Below are 19199 nucleotides of genomic sequence, written 5' to 3' on the forward strand. Positions count from 1 at the left end.
AGAAAGACAAAGCAATTCCAGTCAGAAATTCTTATCAGTGTAATTAATAAATCCTCATACGTTTATCCTATGGTCTTGTATCTGGAAGGACTTCTCTGTTATGAAGTAGCATAGTACAGTACTGTTCGGCACCTTTACACAACTCAGAAGGTCACAGCATCATTTTGAGCAGGAGGCTATCCACACAGCTCAGCCCACTCAGTGTCTAAAAAGCCCTACTGTCGAATAGATAGATATATGCATTCATCTGCAATCACCTGTAGCTAAATCTCTCTATCTCTCTTTCTCTCGCTGGGTTTCTTCTTCTTCTTTGATATCATGGCGGTCCACAACCAATCGTTTAAGTGCATGCCCGCCACCTACTGTGCTGGAATGTACGATCAATCATGATCTGCCCAATTTTTAAATAATAATAAAAATCCCTACTAACTTCTACCACACCCTCCCCCCAAAAGACCTCCCCAACCCCATTAAACTTGATCTATATCATGCTGAAACACTCCACCCTTAGGATTGTTCAGCATCTCAACAAACATTTCAACAGTAACATCTGTTACCCCAATACCTCTTTTGCCACCTTACCAATAAAAGCTATGAAGTCAACTTTATTAATTATCAAAGTGTCCTTTGACACTGCACATTCATGAATGCAAGATTTCTGAACAGGCTTCCAAACAATGCCAGGACCAGCAGAAACACCAGCCCCGAAATTAGGTCCACTTACTACAGGAGCTGCCATGGAAGCTCCATCATTCCACACTGTAGTTCCACCAATCTGTCTTACGGTCTCTGCATACGATACATCATGACTAATTCTATATCTCTGAGCCTCTCTAGCCTCTCTCTGGACCTGGCATCCACCAAATGCTGCACTATGTTCCCCCCAACAATTACAAAACTTAATCTTCACATTGCTCCCACATTCACCGTAATCATGTTCCCCTCCACACTTGGCACATCTTGTCCTTCCTTTATAAAGAACAGCTACATTTCCCATTCTCAGGCATTTAAAACATCGCAATGGGGATGGGGCAAATTCTCTGACATTGAAACTAAGGAATCCTATCTGTACTTTCCCAGGCATAACCTTGTCAAACCTCAGCAGCACTGATAAACTTTCACTTCTTTGACCTCCTTTCCTACTGATCAACCTTTTGGCCTCAATCACTCTTCCTCCGATCACATTTTCTTTAATATCATCTGTGGACATAGATATTAGGACCCCGAGTGATGACTCCCCTCAATCTAGCATAAGCACCAGGGGCATGGCTTTTAATCTTCTTCCCATTAAGCTTTTCCATTTTCAGAATCTTCTCTTGCTGAGCCTGGCAACCACAAAATATTAACAATCTACCATTTCCAATGAACCAAGCTAATTTCACTTCCCTTACCTCTTTCTTTACTGCATTATATCGTCAGATAGGGTGTAAGTGAGGCCCTGTGGTCTCATCAAACACTATCACCACTTTCCACTCCAACACATATTACTCTTGCTTCCTACCTTGGCCCTCTTTATGCTTCTTTACTAGACAATACACTGCTTTCTGTATCATGATCTCTCTACTTCCTATGTCTTTCGACTACCGGCCATTCCGGTCCTTGACCCTTGTCCTCCCGCTTCATACCATCAGAACTGACACTCATATTGTTCGAATTCCAGTACAATTGTTGCTTCACCAACTTTATCTCAATTTCCTCCATTTCGTCCGCACTACTCGCCACCATTTCCAGCAATGAAAACCTCTCACAGTGGCTCCTCTAGCTCTTCTTCTTCTTTAACGTTTTATGGCAGACGACACCTATTGGTGTGTTGCCGCCACCTACTGTACCTATTGAAACAAAACAAAAATAATATATTCCATTGTGGGTCTCTCTAAGTGCTTTTCGGAGCTGCCACCTTAAAGCCCCTCCCTACTTCAAAGTCAGAAAAGTATGACACAACCAATTGAACAGTGATACTGTTTTTTTCATGAAAATTAATATAATTTACATACCAGTGAATTCGTTACATATATCACATATATCACATGTGGGCTCTGTTAAGTTGTTAAAAAATTGATAATAGAAACGGATTATGAGTTTGGTCCCTAACCTTAAGCCACACATTTAGGGCATTTAACATGTATTCTAACAAATACATCAATCTTATCAAGGCTGTCTTTCTCTCTCTGGGAAAAATACAATTATTATATTCTGCTCTATTCATTAATAACACACATAATATTACCCCTATTTATAATAATTTGTAATCACACAAGACACAAATATGTTAAAACCTTTAATAGTGAAGCTGACATGTTGCCTAAATCAGAATAGCTGGTTTGAAATGATTGTTTTCGAATTGGAAGAAATTGAAAGTATTCAACAATGCAGAACTGAAAGTTGTTCATTGCGTCATTCTAAAGCTAGATCCGTGACGTAAATGCAGTCCAACAAGGCAGTACAAATCGAAAACAGAAAAGCGATCGTGTGGTAGCAACTCCATAGGTTTTGTCATGGTCTTGCCTATGTTTTCCTCCATGCCTGCATTTCCCATGGCGCCCGCTATCGCGCTGAATAACTGGGGGACATCTTAACTGTTATTTTACTTGGCTATAACTCGTTTTTTTAGCTTAGGTTTTAATTTATTTTCGTTGCATTCTCAACCGGCCATGACCGTGGAGCAGAATGTCCTCCAACAGCATTCTCAGAAGGTATGTCTACATAGTGGCAATGTTTTCGTTCTCCGTCTGCTTGCTAGCAAATCTGGCAGGGAAAGATGGCTAGCTAGCTTATCAAATCAAACGTAATTGGTCGCGTACACATATTTTGGAGATGTTATCGCGGGTGTAGCGAAATGCTTATGTTATGTTCCTAGCGCCAACCTAACAATACCAACAAATCCCAAAAGTAAAACGAAAGGAATGAAGAAATATACAAGTATTAGAACGAGCGATGTCAAAGTCTAGGATATAAGGATATAACAACAATATATACTATGTGCATGCTGGTGTGTAGACACGTTATGGGCAGTAGTTATATTAATAGAAAAGGTGTGTACAGCAATAGTTATATTGCTAGGATAGGCCTCGACTAGAATAGTATATAACTTATGAAGTGGGTAAAATAGTATGTAAACATTATTAAAGTGAATTGTTTTTTTCCAAGTGTGGTGTCAGATTGTTGGATCTTTTCCCAATCGAGTGCACGATCTCTTAGTATTTACAAACATGCATCGTTAAATATTCCCCTTGTCAAACAAGTCATGAGGGAAGATTGCTAACGTATCTAACGTTGTCTAGCTTGGTACATTGCCAACAAGTTAGCTAGCGCGCTAAAGTTACAGGTAGCCCCACTAACGTAAGTTTACAAACAGTGACACGCCTATTTGAGGGGAACAGTTAGCTTGCTGGGTAGCTAGCTAATGTCGTCAATTTAACATAACCAAGGTCGTTACTGGGTGCCTAAATGTTAGCTAGGTCGAGTTCAGACAGTTTTAGGCCAATGTGATCTTCTCGTTTTGTGGGGTAGCTAGCGAACGTTAGAAATCATTGGGTTAGTTGACTGTTGATGGGTCATAAGATAGCAAGTCACTGTTGGTTTCGTCATACAAGTCAGCCACACTTGACCCAGCACATGATCTGTCTGTGTGCCTGAGGTAGTTTGCTAATGTTACTAAAATTACTGTTGTGATATGTTTGTTTACGTGCTGTGACTGCCAGGCAGGAGTGGCAACGATGAGTCTGAATGTAACTGCATTACTGTAAGCTTGCTGAGAGAGGCAGTGGGTTGGCTCATTTTGACCGGTTACGTTGACGAATATATATTTGTCAAACACTTATCTAGTACAACTATGCAGATAGCTATGAATCATTCTCGTGATTTTAAAATGGTATACACATCATAGCCACACCACAATCTGATTTGGGGGAAGAAGTCCAACATTACTTCAACGTTTTAATTAGGTTGTTACAGGTCCAGATTGAGTCATAGGTTCGGTTGTTCACAAACATTAGCTATATGAAGCAAACGATACAATGATTTAGTGAGCTGGCTGCTGACAGTATAGTCCTCATACCATAGCAGCTGTTTACTTAACTAAATTCTTTAGGTAAGATGGCTACCTAGCTGCTGTATTACAGTCATGGGATTTGTCTGAGGGTGTTACTATCCCTCAGATTACCATCCAGCACCACATCCTTTGATTAGTGTTGATGATATGATTTGGCAACATTAGAGACCGTACTCTCTATTGTCTTAGTTCAGAACAGCAGGAGGTATGTTATGGTCATGTTTAGTGATGCACCGATATGACACTTTTGTCCGATATTCAATATTTTCCTTTCCATTTTCCTTTCTGATATTTAACATTTTAGCGGCCTTTTACAGTTAAATAGTTAACACACACACATGGACGCAGTGGTCTAAGGTACTGCATCTCAGTGCAAGATGCATCAATACAGTCCCTGGTTCGAATCCAGGCTGTGTCACATCTGGCCGTGATTGGGAGTCCCATAGGGTGGCGCACAATTGGCCCAGCGTCGTCCGGTTTTGGCCAGGGTAGGCCGTCATTGTAAATAATAATTTGTTCTTAACTGACTTGCCTAGTTAAATATAGGTTACACGTACACACCACACTGACCAAAAATGTATTTTGTTGGCATTTACGTACAGTTGAAGTCGGAAGTTTACATACACCTTAGCCAAATATACATTTAAACTCAGTTTTTCACAAGTCCTGGCATTTAATCAGAGTAAAAATTCCCTGTCTTAGGTCAGTTAGGATCACCAATTTATTTTAAGAATGTGAAATGTCAGAATAATAGTAGAGAATGATTTATTTCAGATTTTATTTCTTTCATTACATTCCCAGTGGGTAAAGTTTACATGCACTCAAATAGTATTTGTCAGCATTGCCTTTAAATTGTTTAACTTGGGTCAAACGTTTTGGGTAGCCTTCCACAAGCTTCCGCAAGCTTCCCTGCAGCAAAGCACCCCCACAACATGATGCTGCCACCCCCGTGCTTCACGGTTGTGATGGTATTCTAAGGCTTGCAGGCCTCCCCCTTTTTTCCTCCAAACATAGCGATGGTCATTATGGCCAAACAGTTTTTGTTTCATCAGACCAGAGGACATTTCTCCAAAAAGTGCGATCTTTGTCCCCATGTGCAGTTGCAAACCATAGTCTGGCTTTTTTATGGCGGTTTGGAGCAGTGGCTTCTTCCTTACTGAGCGGCCTTTCAGGTTATGTCGATATAGGACTCGTTTTTACTGTGGATATAGATACTTTTGTACCTGTTTCCTCCAGCATCTTCACAGGGTCCTTTGCTGTTGTTCTGGGATTGATTTGCACTTTTCGCACCAAAGTACGTTCATCTCTAGGAGACAGAATGCGTCTCCTTCCTCAGCGGTATGACGGCTGCGTGGTCCCATGGTGTTTATACTTGTGTACTATTGTTTGTACAGATGAACGTGGTACCTTCAGGTGTTTGGAAATTGCTCCCAAGGATGAACCAGAAAAAAAATGTCTTGGCTGATTTCTTTTGATTTTCCCATGATGTCAAGCAAAGAGGCACTGAGTTTGAAGGTAGGCCTTTAAATACATCCACAGGTACACCTCCAATTGACTCAAATGATGTCAATTAGCCTATCAGAAGCTTCTAAAGCCATGACATCATTTTCTGGAATTTTCCAAGCTGTTTAAAGGCACAGTCAACTTAGTGTATGTAAACTTCTGACCCACTGGAATTGTGATGCAGTGAAGTATAAGTAAAATAATCTGTCTGTAAACAATTGTTGGAAAAATTACTTGTCATGCACAAAGTAGATGTCCTTTCCGACTTGCCTTAACAACAAATTTGTGGAGTGGTTGAAAAACAAGTTTTAATGACTCCAACCTAAGTGTATGTAAATTTACAACTTCAACTGTATGTCCCCATTACCAGTAAAACATAATCAAAACCTTTTTCTTTCACTTACTTCCTGTGCTGTTTCGTTGTTCAGTTGTTTCAGTCTCAACCACGATTTCTGTGGAACGCCGTTTGGGTCTTTGCGTGTCAATAAAAGATACTCGTCAAGTAACACTATTTGTGTCAAATCAGCTTGTTGACCAATCAGGACCTGAATATGACTGCACGTCACATAATTTAATGCGTTCATAAGTTTTTTACATAGTTATTACACTATCACTCGTATTTCATATGTCACAACAATTCATCGATACGTATGCTGGTAAAGTTGTCTAACGCACCTACAGTGTTGGTCATTAAAAAAACAAGCTAGCTCATGGATGCAATAGATGTTCTACCTACATAAACATAGCAAAACGACAATCTGTTTCAGTAACTATAGCTAGCTAGCTAACTATATAGTTAGGTGTCATTATCTAAAATAACCCTCATTTATAAGACAATTCTTATTTGATTAATGTTGGTTGGATCCGTCTGTGAAGCTAGCCACAATAAGCATTTGCCACAATGGTTGACTTTGTGGTTAGCCTTCAAAATAAAAGTATGTAATTGACAGTGATGCAAATGAATAGAAATAGTAGAATTATGCCGTAATTGAATAGATCATGCTCAACGAGGTTGGAATGTTGTTATATAAATCAACAAAAGACAATAATTTGTTAATTTGACAAATCTGAAATCACACTGGATGTATTATACTTTTGAATTGAATTGGGGGCATACTTATTTCACTGTACAGCCTTAACCTTTTTTTTATTTTTTTTTTTATTTAACCTTTATTTAACCAGGTAGGCAAATTGAGAACACGTTCTCATTTACAATTGCGACCTGGCCAAGATAAAGCAAAGCAGTTCGACACATACAACAACACATAGTTACACATGGAGTAAAAACAAACATATAATACAGTGAAAAAGATAAAAAAATAAGTCTATATACAATGTGAGCAAGTGAGGTGAGATAAGGGAGGTGAAGGCAAACAGATATATGTATAAATAAATAAAAATATAAAAAGGCCATGGAGGCGAAGTGAGTACAACACAGCAGGTAAAATAAAAACTAAAAAAAAAAACACTGGAATGGTTGGTTTGCATTGGAAGAAAGTGCAAAGTAGAGACAGAAATAATGGGGTGCAAAGGAGCAAAATAAATTAATAAATAAATACAGTAGGTAAAGAGGTAGTTGTTTGGGCTAAATTGTAGATGGGTTATGTACAGGTGCAGTAATCTATGAGCTGCTCTGACAGCTGGTGCTTAAAGCTAGTGAGGGAGATAGGTGTTTCCAGTTTCAGAGATTTTTGTAGTTCGTTCCAGTCATTGGCAGCAGAGAACTGGAAGGAGAGGCGTCCAAAGGAAGAATTGGTTTTGGGGGCGACTAGAGAGATATACCTGCTGGAGCGCGTGCTACGGGTAGGTGCTGCTATGGTGACCAGCGAGCTGAGATAAGGGGGGACTTTACCTAGCAGGGTCTTGTAGATGACCTGGAACCAATGGGTTTGGCGACGAGTATGAAGCGAGGGCCAGCCAACGAGAGTGTACAGGTCGCAGTGGTGGGTAGTATATGGATTGTGGATCAAAGGCTTTGAGTATCAGTCTACTCAGTGACACCGAGAGAACATTAGTGTCGTAGCTCTTATTGCGGGACTCTGAAACAACTGTGAATTGAACCACATTTATTGTCAACCTATGTATATTGAACACTATTCCCGAGGATTAACACTGCATGGATGTTTGAGTCTGATAACACCGAGGAGGACGTTAAAAAAAAAATATCTTGGTTATTGAGTAGACTGATACCCCATTTCATTGATGCCCAATCCTTAGGTAAAGCTGTGCATTGCAATATCAATGTCAATACACACAATAGGCTGACTGGGGAGGCGATTTCACACAGTCACAGTCCCGCGATAAGAGCTACAATGCTAATATTTGCGTAAACTCTTCACAGTTGTGTTCTGTGGGTGTCACCGAGTAGACTGATACCGCATTTCATTGCTTCACAATCCAACCTTGTTTAACATTATCTAGTCTAAATATGGCATGATTCCACCAATTGTAACCTTCTGCGTCACTTTCAAAGATGTACTTTTATTTTAGAGACAAACTGCAAATTCCACTATTGTGCCTAATCCTTATTGTGGCTAGCTTCACAACACAACCGGGTCCGGTTGAGCCCCACTAGCCAGATGAAGCTAGCTGGCTGCTGATAACGTTAGCTTTGGGCAACAGGGGTAAGTAGCTGGCTCGCTACTTATTTTCATGAACTGAAATTCAATTTCATTAGGCGAACAACAAGTGGCTACCTAGCTAATACTTACTCACAAGGATTCCTAAATCATTGCTAAGAATAATGAAAATGACTGCAGTTTCTACTGGTCGTTGTTTTCAGGCTGGTTGTATTGGTGCTAGCTAGGTACCAAGCTAGCTACCCCAGAAGTTGCGGTCGAACAAATAATGCTTTATTACCAATGCGGTATTGTGAACACATCGTTCGTGGCCGGTGTTTGCTTGTTTGCAGACGTTTTTTTTTTTCTGCTTTGACAGTGCTACTGATAGTAGTGGTGGCGCTTGGCTTGCACTTGCAAATTCAGAACACACAATAATAACACACTCTATAGTAGAACTGTTATTTGACTTGTCAAATTTAAAGCTTATTTAACGTGTCAAATAGTGTTATTGTCAATAGTGTAGTTTGACGTGTATCATTTTTGACACGCAAAGACCCAAACGGCGTTCCATAGTATGTCGTGAAGCTAATAGCAGTGACGCTATTACTGTGTAACTCCGGTAGGGAAACATCTGAAAAATAGCTCACTTGGTAGTGTGTACCGGTGCTCGACCAGTCGGGAAAGCCAACATCACCCATGACAGAGACTGGTTGATTGTCAAGGGCATTATCCATTATCTTGGCTTCAAAGGATTTCGCCTGTGAGTTGTCTCGCTGAAATGTTCTTACTCTTTCAAATGACTGCTCGACTCGTTGACTGCTCGATACACACAGCAGACATTGTGGGCTAGGTTAGGAATGCTGTGTTGCACGTGTAGCGCAAAATTCTACGTGGCGTCATTACGTTATATAGGTATGCACGTCAGCTTTGACACCGGTTTTGCACATTGGCGTTAAACTAGACATCGGGCCAATACTGATGTTGGCATTTTTAGCTAATATTGTCCGATCCCGATTAGTTCTCTGATATATTGTGCATCCCTAGTTATGTTATTGGGTTATAAGGCCATATACAGTGCGGTTTGAAAGTATTGAGACCCTTTCCCTTTTCCACATTTAGTTACGTTACAGCCTTATTCTAACATTTATTAAATAATTTCCCCCCCATAATGACAACGCAAAAACAGGTTTTTAGAAATCTCTGCAAATTTTATTTAAAAAAATACAAAAAAATACCTGATTTGCGTAAGTATTCAGATCCTTTGCTATGAGACTCGAAATTGAACTCAGCTGCATCCTGTTTCCATTGATCATCCGTGAGATGTTTCTACAACTTGATTGGAGTCCACCTGTGGTAAATTCAATTGATTGGACATGATTTGGAAAGGCACATAACTGTCTATATAAGGTCCCACAGATGACAGCGCATGTCAGAGCAAAAACCAAGCCATGAGGTTGAAGGAATTGTCTGTAGAGCTCTGAGACAGGATTGTGTCTGCACAGATATGGGGAAGGGTACCAAAACATTTCTGCAGCATTGAAGGTCCCCAAGAACACAGTTGCCTTCATCATACTTAAATGGAAGTTTGGAACCACCAAGACTACCAAGACCCTGCCAAACTGAGCAATTGGGGGAAATGGCTTTGGTCAGGGAGTTGACCAAGAACCTGATGGTCACTCTGACAGAGCTCCAGAGTTCCTCTGTGGAGATGGTTGTCCTTCTGGAAGGTTCTCCCATCTGCAGCACTCCACCAATCAGGCCTTTATGGTAGAGTGGCCAGACAGAAACTACTCTTCAGTAAAATGTACATGACAGCCCACTTGGAGTTAGCCAAAAGAACCTGAAGGACTCTCGGACCATAAGAAACAAGATTCTCTGGTCTGATGAAACCAAGATTGAACTGTTTGGCCTGAATGCCAAGTGTCACGTATGGAGGAAACCTGGCACCATCCCTACGGTGAAGCATCATGCTGTGGAGATGTTTTTCAGCTGCAAGGACTGGGAGACTAAGGGTCTGAATACTTATGTAAATGTGACATTTCCATTTGGTATTTTTAATGAATTTGCTAACATTTTTAAACACCTGTTTTGCTTTGTCATTATGAGTTATTGTGTGTAGAATGCAGATTTTTTTTTGTTATATCCATTTTCGAATAAGGCTGCCCTGTGAAATTGCAATAAACCTAGGTAGTAATACACAGGATACAATATGCCAATGTTTTGACTGCTATCATGCCTGATTGCATGTAGGCCTAAGTTCACTCACATAGGATACAGGATATGTAAACTCCTTTGTGTTGTAACACTTTGGAATGCAGAATGCTCATTCCTTTAATATGTCGTAAAGCCTCAGAGTGGACTCTCGCAGGTAGCCAGGCCCGTTGTGCTGGTGTCATTCACTGGCACTGACCTCCTTGTAAGGGGAAACTTTGTGCGACAGGCAGACACTCTAGACTTGCCACATGAGGATGAGTTGAGGTGTGTATGGGTCAGCTTCCAAACAACTGTCCGGGCAGAGGGGGCCTGACCCCTCTCTCCCCTCTCACCCTCTGTTGGGTTCTGCCTGCTTGTAGCTAGCCTATATAGCTAGTACGTTCATAAACATGACTAAACTAAAATGCACTTTCTACAGGACAGTTGTTCTTTCTCAACAATCTCTGTGAAGTACTTCAGTCTGCTAAAGTAGTTGGCTAATATTTTGAATCACGAAAACCCCAACACAACAATCAGTTGAGCTTTATTCGGGGCAATTCCGCAGTACCGGAATTGTGCTGAGACACAGATTTTTCACTTAAAATGTATACCAAACAAAAACCATTGATTTCTAAGTTTAACAAACCATGCAACTCTATGCACAATGACTACTTTTAACAACTTACACAGAAAATGTTACAAAAACACATCAACTGGAAGAAAGTATGCGATTTCCCTCCAGTTTTTTGTTTTCACATAAAATAAAAAACTCTTCAATATCCGCTCCGAATAAAGATTCAATGATGTCTGCAGAAATAATGGGTTGTCATCTATGACATGACATATTGACTATGACATCTATGACATGACAAAATCTATTTTGGTTATTGAACTACAGTAAGTGAAGTGGATTTACACCCGGTAAAGGAATTTCATCATGGGTCCCTGATCTGTACTACACATAAATGCATAATTATGGTTATGAATGGCATTCTCTTCATGGTAATGTATCCTAAATAGGTACACAAAGATATAAATATGCAATATCCTCTTTTGTATTTGGGTATTATTCTACACACTGCCAATTATTTTAATCAGTTCTGCACCAAACAAGACACATTTGGTTGGTCCGGACAAAATCTCAACCAATCATAGAACAGTAGAGTTCAGTACAGTAAAGTAGCATATAGTACAGCACAGACGAGTACAATACAGTACATTATAGTGTACACAACTACTCTAGTGTGCGCTACTGTGTCCTGAACTCTACTGTACTTTACTGAACTCTACTGTACTTTACTGAACTGTACTGTCCAAACTGGTGAACCCAACTGGTTGTAACTACTATGACTTCCCATTGTAGCCAATTCAATTGCAAGACATTCCGTTACAGATTTTTCTTCTGAAATTTCATTACAGATTTGGTAAAGACAGTAAAAACACGAACTAATTGATAGGTCTACCTTGTTACTAATGTGAACTTTCATTATCTTCCTCATGATGGAGAGAAATAAAAAAATACCTTAAAGATATTTGTGTTTTTGGTATCGGAATTTCAAGCGTGTAAAAATCGTCTGTCCTTGGCTGCAACACTCACTACCGAGTACCAAACTGCCTCTGGAAGCAACGTCAACACAAGAACTGTTGAAATGGGTTTCCATGGTCAAGCAGCCGCGCACAAACCTAAGATCACCATGCGCAATGCCAAGCGTCGGCTGGAGTGGTGTAAAGCTCGCTGCCATTGGACTCTGGAGCAGTGGAAACGCGTTCTCTGGAGTGATGAATTATGCTTCACCATCTGGCAGTCCGACGGACGAATCTGGGTTTGAAGGATGCTAGGAGAACGCTACCTGCCCCAATGCATAGAGCCAACTGTAAAGTTTGGAATAATTGTCTGGGGCTGTTTTTCATGATTTGTGCTAGGTCCCTTAATTCTAGTGAAGGGAAATCTTAACGCTACAGCATACAATGACATTGTAGACGATTCTGTGCTTCCAACTTTGGCAACAGTTTGGGGAAGGCCCTTTCCTGTTTCAGCATGACAATGCCCCCGTGCACAAAGCGAAGTCCATACAAAGAAATGGATTGTCAAGATTGGTGTGAAGAACTTGACTGACCTCCACAGAGCCCTGACCTCAACCCCATGGAACACCTTTGGGATGAATTGGAACGCCGACTGTGAACAAGGCCTAATCGCCCAACATCCGTGCCCGACCTCATTAATGCTCTTGTGGCTGAATGGAAGCAAGTCCCCGCAGCAATATTTAAAAATCTAGTGGAATCCTTCCCAGACAAGTGGAGGCTGTTATAGCAGCATAGGGGGGACCAACTCCATATTAATATCCATGATTTTTGAATACGATCTTCGACGAGCAGGTGTCCACATACTTTTAACGTTAGGCTCTGTGTTTTTAGCTTGCTACATAAATAGAAAGGCTAGCCTATCAGCCACGTTATGACTGACTTGTGGTCATTGCCCTTGCTATGCTGAACAAAAATATAAACGCAATATGTAAATTGTTGGTCCCATGTTTCAAGAGCTGAGAAAAGCTCAGAGAAATGTTCCATATGCACAAAAAGCTTATTTCTCTCAAATGTTGTGAGCGGTTTGCTGATGTCAACGTTGTGAACAGAGTGCCCCATGGTGGCGGTGGGGTTATGGTAGGGGCAGGCATAAGCTACGAACAATGAACACAATTGCATTTTATCAACGGCAATTTCAATGCACAGGGATACCGTGACAAGATCCTGAGACCCATTGTCGTGCCATTCATCCGCCACCATCACATGTTTCAGCATGATTATGTATGGCCCCATGTCACAAGGGTCTATACACAATTCCTGGATGCTGAACATGTCCCAGTTCTTTCATGGCCTGCATACTCACCAGACATGTCACCCTTCGAGTCTGTTTGGGATGCTCTGGATCAACGTGTTCCAGTTCCCACCAATATCCAACTTCGCACAGCCATTGAAGAGAAGTGGGACACCATTTCACAGGCCACAATCAACAGCCTGATCACCTCTATGTGAAGCCGATGTATTTCTGTTAAAATATTTTATCAAGGTTTAAGATAAATGATTAAATAATTCTACACGGAAACTTAACCATTAGGATAAGAGGTTATGTAGCATGGGCAAGGGGTAATTAAAAATGATAACCATTGGGGAAGAAGGGAATGTATGTGTGTGCCGAAAGAAAGCAAAGAGACTCCTTAACCGATGTTTGAACCGACCCAGCTATAACTCTGTGGAGATAAAATAAGACAGGGAGAGCCCCTCCAGGTTTCCCGTATCTGGGGGGGGACTGAAACTGTCAGCTGAGTGGTAATAAACTGTGGTGAGACTTCAGGGGAAAATCCAAGAAATTAGTGTGTATGTGTGTAGATTAAGAGAAAAGTGTAAAAGGAACGTTTTTGTATATGCACGGGAGAGCTCTCGCAAATAAAATTGTATCTGACTAATTGTGAGATGGGAATTCTGTTTCATTTAATCCAGAACTTTACAACCTCTGGGATTCAGACCTAAAAAGATAATTGCAATTTATGAAAATTAATTACTAAATTACATAATTTCTAATACCGGTTTAAGACTTTTTCTGGTAGATGTTTTTCAAGACCCCTTTTTCACCTGTTTGACCAGCAATGAAAGCTTTGGCTTATTCCACCCTTTTAGGATGGAAAATTGTTAAAATGTGTATATATGCCTTAATTAAACAAAATATAGACTGTTAGCTTTGATTTTTATACCCAATTTTACATGGTCCTTCACATGTTGGTGCTCATGGAGACTTTTGGATGGAAATGACCTTAGCTAATAGAACACAGCAATAAATGATAGATTCATGTTTGGAATTAAGAGACGCCCAATAATAGTGAGGTTGTTTTGAATTCCAGTCTGTGGAGGAGTGTGTTGGTTTGGCTCAGTCAGGGAGAACTTGGCATAGCAGCTGTCTCTGGGTTTGACCACTGTCCTAAGAGCACTGCCTAGTATTACGCCTAGCCTGAATGGGAGCCGTGACAGAGAGGGAGAGACAGACAGAGCGAGCTTGTTTGGTTGGTGTATTATTTATGTTCACTTACTATAACGGGTGTGAAGTGAACTGTGATTTCCCTCTCTCTAATGGCCTTGTGAAACACAGGTGCCCCAGTCAGGGCCAGGGCCAAAACACTTTCACTTTTAACCCCCTGTGAAATATCTGGAGGTAGTTGCCAAGGAGCTGTGGAGCAGTAGTTAGCACCCTGCACCCATATTTATTCACCCATATTTAATCACCCATGTTTATTCACCCATGTTTATTCACCCATATTTATTCACCCATGTTTATTTTGTGGCAAACATGGGGTTTCCATGATGGTATCTTTGTAGCACACAGCCACTTGTAGCAGTGTACTTAATGTTCTAGCCTCTATGGCTGCTATCCTAGGGCCTAGTATAGTGGCCTGAGCCTCAGGTCCTGGCAGTAAGTGCTCTCCGTCATTGTGCTCTCCGAGTGTTGGAGTGCACTCGACCAGGGCGTGTAATGCACTGGCTCATTGTTTAATGGACACAGCCATTGTGGGGTGGTAAGCCCTTGCACCACAGCAGGGGTTGACATGCGCCAGCAGGGCAGACATGAGTGCACAGTGCAGTCTCATTCTCTCCACCAGCTAATGCCTGTCAGTCTGGTGGCCTGCATGGATTCGGTAAAACATTGTAGCCTTCTTGCAATACATCACCCTCCGCAGGTTAGCTAGCTTGGTTCAGTTAAGATTGTCAGACATTGTGTGCTCTTGCTGATTATGTGTTGTTCTGCTAGTGAATTGATGAAGAGTGACTTGTGTCCTGTCATGTCCTCATCTGCCTCTCTCTTTCTCTGCCTCCCTCTCTCTCTCTTTCTCTGCCTCCCTCTCTCTCTCTTTCTCTGCCTCCCTCTCTCTCTCTTTCTCTGCCTCCCTCTCTCTCTCTCTTTCTCTGCCTCCCTCTCTCTCTCTCTTTCTCTGCCTCCCTCTCTCTCTCTCTTTCTCTGCCTCCCTCTCTCACCCCCCCCTCTCTCTCTACCCCCCTGCCTCCCTCTCTCTGCCTCTCTCTCTGCCTCTCTCAATTCAATTGACTTTATTGACATGGCAAGTTCATTATTACTTACATTGTCAAAGTATACATATAGGAAGAAAAAAAATATATATATATACAGTGGGGAGAACAAGTATTTGATACACTGCTGATTTTGCAGCTTTTCCTACTTACAAAGCATGTAGAGGTCTAATTTTTATCATAGGTACACTTCAACTGTGAGAGACGGAATCTAAAACAAAAATCCAGAAAATCACATTTTATGATTTTTAAGTAATTAATTTGCATGACATAAGTATTTGATCACCTACCAACCAGTAAGAATTCCGTCTCACAGACCTGTTAGTTTTTCTTTAAGAAGCCCTCCTGTTCTCCATTCATTACCTGTATTAACTGCACCTGTTTGAACGTTTTCTATCAGTCACAGTGGTCAGATAGTCTGCCACCATGTACTGTCTGTTTAGAGCCAAATATCATTGAAGTTTACTTAGATTTTTTGTGGTGTCTTCCCAATAGGTTGATATATTTTCTTTTTGTTTTGTGATGATTTGGTTGGGACAGATTTTCTGATTGCTGTCCTGAGGCTCTATGGGGTTGGTTTGGGTTAGTGAACTGAGCCTCAGAACCAGCTGGCTGAGGGGACTCATCTCTTGTTTCATCTCTTGACAGTGTAGAGCTGTGTGATGGAATGTTTTGGGGTCACTTGTTTTTAGATGATTGTAAAATTTGATGGTTCTTTTTTTTCTATTCGAATGGGGGGGTATTGGCCCAATTCTGCTCTACATGCGTTATTTGGAGTTTTTCTTTGCACTTGCAAAACTCTGCATGCAGTATTTTGATTGGATCTTTGTCCCATTTGGTAAATTCATTTTTCGAGATTGGACCCCGTACTTCACTGCCACATAGAGCAATTGGTTCTATAACTGATTGGAAAATTGAGCCAGATTCTAATTGGAATTTCGATTTTGATCCTTGTAATGGCATAGAATGCTCTTCCTGCTTTGTCTCTCAGCTCATTCACAGCCATGTGAAAGCTACATGTTTTGCTGATATTTAGTCCTAGATATGTGTAGTTTTTGGTGTCCAAATATAATTTATATTTGTGTTTATATTTGTGTCATCCTGATTTCTGGAGCTTTTTTTGGAATATCATTATATATTTTTTTAGGTTAACAGTCAGAGCCCAGGTCTGACAGAACCTGTGAAGACAATCTAGGTGCTGCTGTAACTCCTCTTTAGTGGGAGACAGCAGCACCAGGTCATCTGCGTACAGCAGACACACTTGATTTCAGTGTTGTGTAGGGTGATACCAGGTGCTGCTGATTCTTCTAATGTTTTTGCTAATTCATTAATGTAGATGTTAAATAGTGTTGGACTTATTGGGCAGCCCTGTTTCACTCCCCTTCCCTGAGAGAAGTCTGTTTGCTTGTTGCCAATTTTAACCGCACATTTGTTTTTAGTGTACATTGATTTAATATTTTTTTTCCCTCCAATACTACTTTCTATTAGTTTATAAAAATACCTTCTTGCCAAATTGAATCAAATGCTTTCTTGAAATCTACAAAACATGAGTGGAATCTAGTGGAATCTAGTGGTAGCTATAGGAACTACAATCTGGGCCCAAAACCTTTTATATAGTCAACAGGCTTTCAATAGAAAACCACTCGCATAAAAAAAAAAATGGATGGATGGATTTTCCTCGGGTTTCCGCCTGCCATATCAGTTCTGTTATACTCACAGACATTATTCTAACAGTTTTAGAAACTTCAGAGTGTTTTCTATCCAATGCTTCCAATTATATGCATATCCTAGCTTCTGGGCTTGAGTAACAGGACGTTTACTTTGGGCACATAAGTCATCTGAAATTCTGAATACTGCCCCTAGTCCAAAAAGGTTAATGTCACTTATTTCCTTGGTGGGGGATGGGCCAGTTGCTCCTCTCACAGCCTGTGCGTAGCTCTGCCTGCTGGGCTGTGGCTCCTCCAAGTGTGGGTCTGCGGTGGGGGGCAGGGTGGTGGTAGGCCTCGTCTGGGTGGGTCTGAAGCTGGACTGGGGTGGTCTGTGCTGTGCTTGCTATGGAGGGCATTGAGGTTGGTGGTGCTGTGGTCGTGGCTGGGGGGTCCAGGGTGCTGGTCCGGGGTGTTGTCTCGGTGATCTCGGCAGGGTGGAGACTGCTCCGCTGTTCCTGGGTGGAGAGGTCGGGCTGCGGTTTAAAGTGACATCCTTGAGAGTCTTGGCAAGGATGGGACTGTCTCCCTGTACAGGTGAGCATGGTCATAAAGGCAGTCCATCAAAGGGTGGGATGGTGGGCCAGGTGTACATTGGGTCGCAGGGCACAGTCCCGGGAGAGGCTGGCGTTTATCCTTTGGGTTGTGGCAGGGTGGAAGTACGTCCTCTGTAGAAGGGTTAATACCATGATTCTTGAGTTGGGGAAGATTAGGAGGCCTTCTCAATCACTCCCCGTAGTGAAGTCGCCACCCTCTCCTGCTGAGCACGCAGGTCGTTGCTTCCCGTGTGTATGGTTATGTGGCTTGGCGACCCAAGATGGGCCTTATCAAGCAGCTCCATGGCACTCTGCATTGTTGGGCACCACACCTTTCTCGTTTTGTGTCTAGGGAAAAATGTATTCGCCTAAACAAACTTCCCATTTGAGTCCATCAACAGGACGATGTCAGCCAGTGTTTCTTCTGGACTAGAGGGGGCAGAGGGAGGGCTGGTGGGTGTTGGAGCTGGGGTGTGGCTGGTCTGTGCCTGTGCCGCTGTCAGTGGGAGGCTGTTCTGTGGGCTGGGGAGGAGGTGTGCAGCAGGCAGGCTGGGGAAGCCTGGCTGGTTGAGGTGGGCTCCTCTGCTGTGTGAGGGCAGGTCATAGAGCTGCTCCTTCAGCCTGTCCTCTGTTCTCTTTCTCTCCTGTAGCTCCTCTCTTAGTGTGGTCAGATCGTTATTACTGCTCTGCCTGTCTCTTTGGAGCTCTCTCACCTCCTTTGTTAGATCAGCCAGCTCTCTCTTGAGTCCGTCTCTCTCTTGTTGAACCTCTTTTAGCTGTGTTGCAAGGCTGCTGTCCTGCTCTGTCCTCACCTTGGTTAGGAGCTCCTCTAAGGTGTGGTTGTCTGGTTGCTGTTTGCTCACGCTCTCCCTCAGCAGGACCACCTCCCCCTCCAGTTTGGTGAACTCATCCCTCATGGCAGCCATAGTGGTGAGGAGGGCCTGAGCCTGCTCTGCACTGAGGGGGTCGCTCTCCTCCTGGGGCGTGTCCTCCACTATGGTGGGAAGAGAGGTGCTGGATGTGCCTTTTTGGGTGGGGATAGTAGGGGTGAGGGTGGTGCTGGTGGAGTTTGTCTTGTGGGAGGACGTCTTGTGGGAGGGCATGTCACTGGTGGTGTCCTTCTCTCTCTCTGCTCTCTCCTTAATGGTCTGAAAGTCTGTTTCAAACAGCCTAATATTACCTTATGCACCATGACAGTCCCAGTCTTGTAGAGGTTGATTATTATCATGGTGCTGTCAGGGTCGTCTGTCTCTTTGACTTTCAGTTCCACCAATTACAGATTCCCTCTTTCTTTATGGATGGGTAGTGAGAGCAGACTGCTGAGTGCCATGCATTTGGCTGGTCAGTGAGAAAGATGAGATTACTCACATCACCGTTTTTGTAGAGGTCTGCGAAAAGGGTTTCTGGCCTCCCCTTTAGTAGTTTCTGTTTAAAAGCTTTCCTCGTTGTGTCATTTTTGGCTTCTGGAGGGTAGAGAATGGATTCAGCACTGAGGGGGAGTGGGAACATGGTGCCTGTGGGCTCTGCTACTACTGCTGCTGCTGTTCTGTTCTGCTGCCCCATTGCCATAGCAACT

General features: G+C 42.2%; 1 protein-coding gene across 4 annotated transcripts in view; it reads left to right on the top strand.

The window, feature by feature from the left end:
• The first annotated feature begins 2439 nt into the window (after nt 1-2439).
• The window catches only part of LOC129868258 (ubiquitin carboxyl-terminal hydrolase 25-like), a 69223-nt gene continuing 52463 nt past the window's right edge, over nt 2440-19199 (top strand). For all 4 annotated transcript variants that reach the window (XM_055942070.1, XM_055942072.1, XM_055942073.1 and 1 more), the window contains exon 1: nt 2440-2693. In XM_055942070.1, coding sequence (XP_055798045.1) covers nt 2652-2693 — 42 coding nt within the window. In that variant the 5' untranslated portion in view covers nt 2440-2651. The remainder of the gene's footprint in view (nt 2694-19199) is intronic.

This window comes from Salvelinus fontinalis, chromosome 13 (assembly GCF_029448725.1).
Source record: "Salvelinus fontinalis isolate EN_2023a chromosome 13, ASM2944872v1, whole genome shotgun sequence".
Lineage (NCBI taxonomy): Eukaryota > Metazoa > Chordata > Actinopteri > Salmoniformes > Salmonidae > Salvelinus > Salvelinus fontinalis.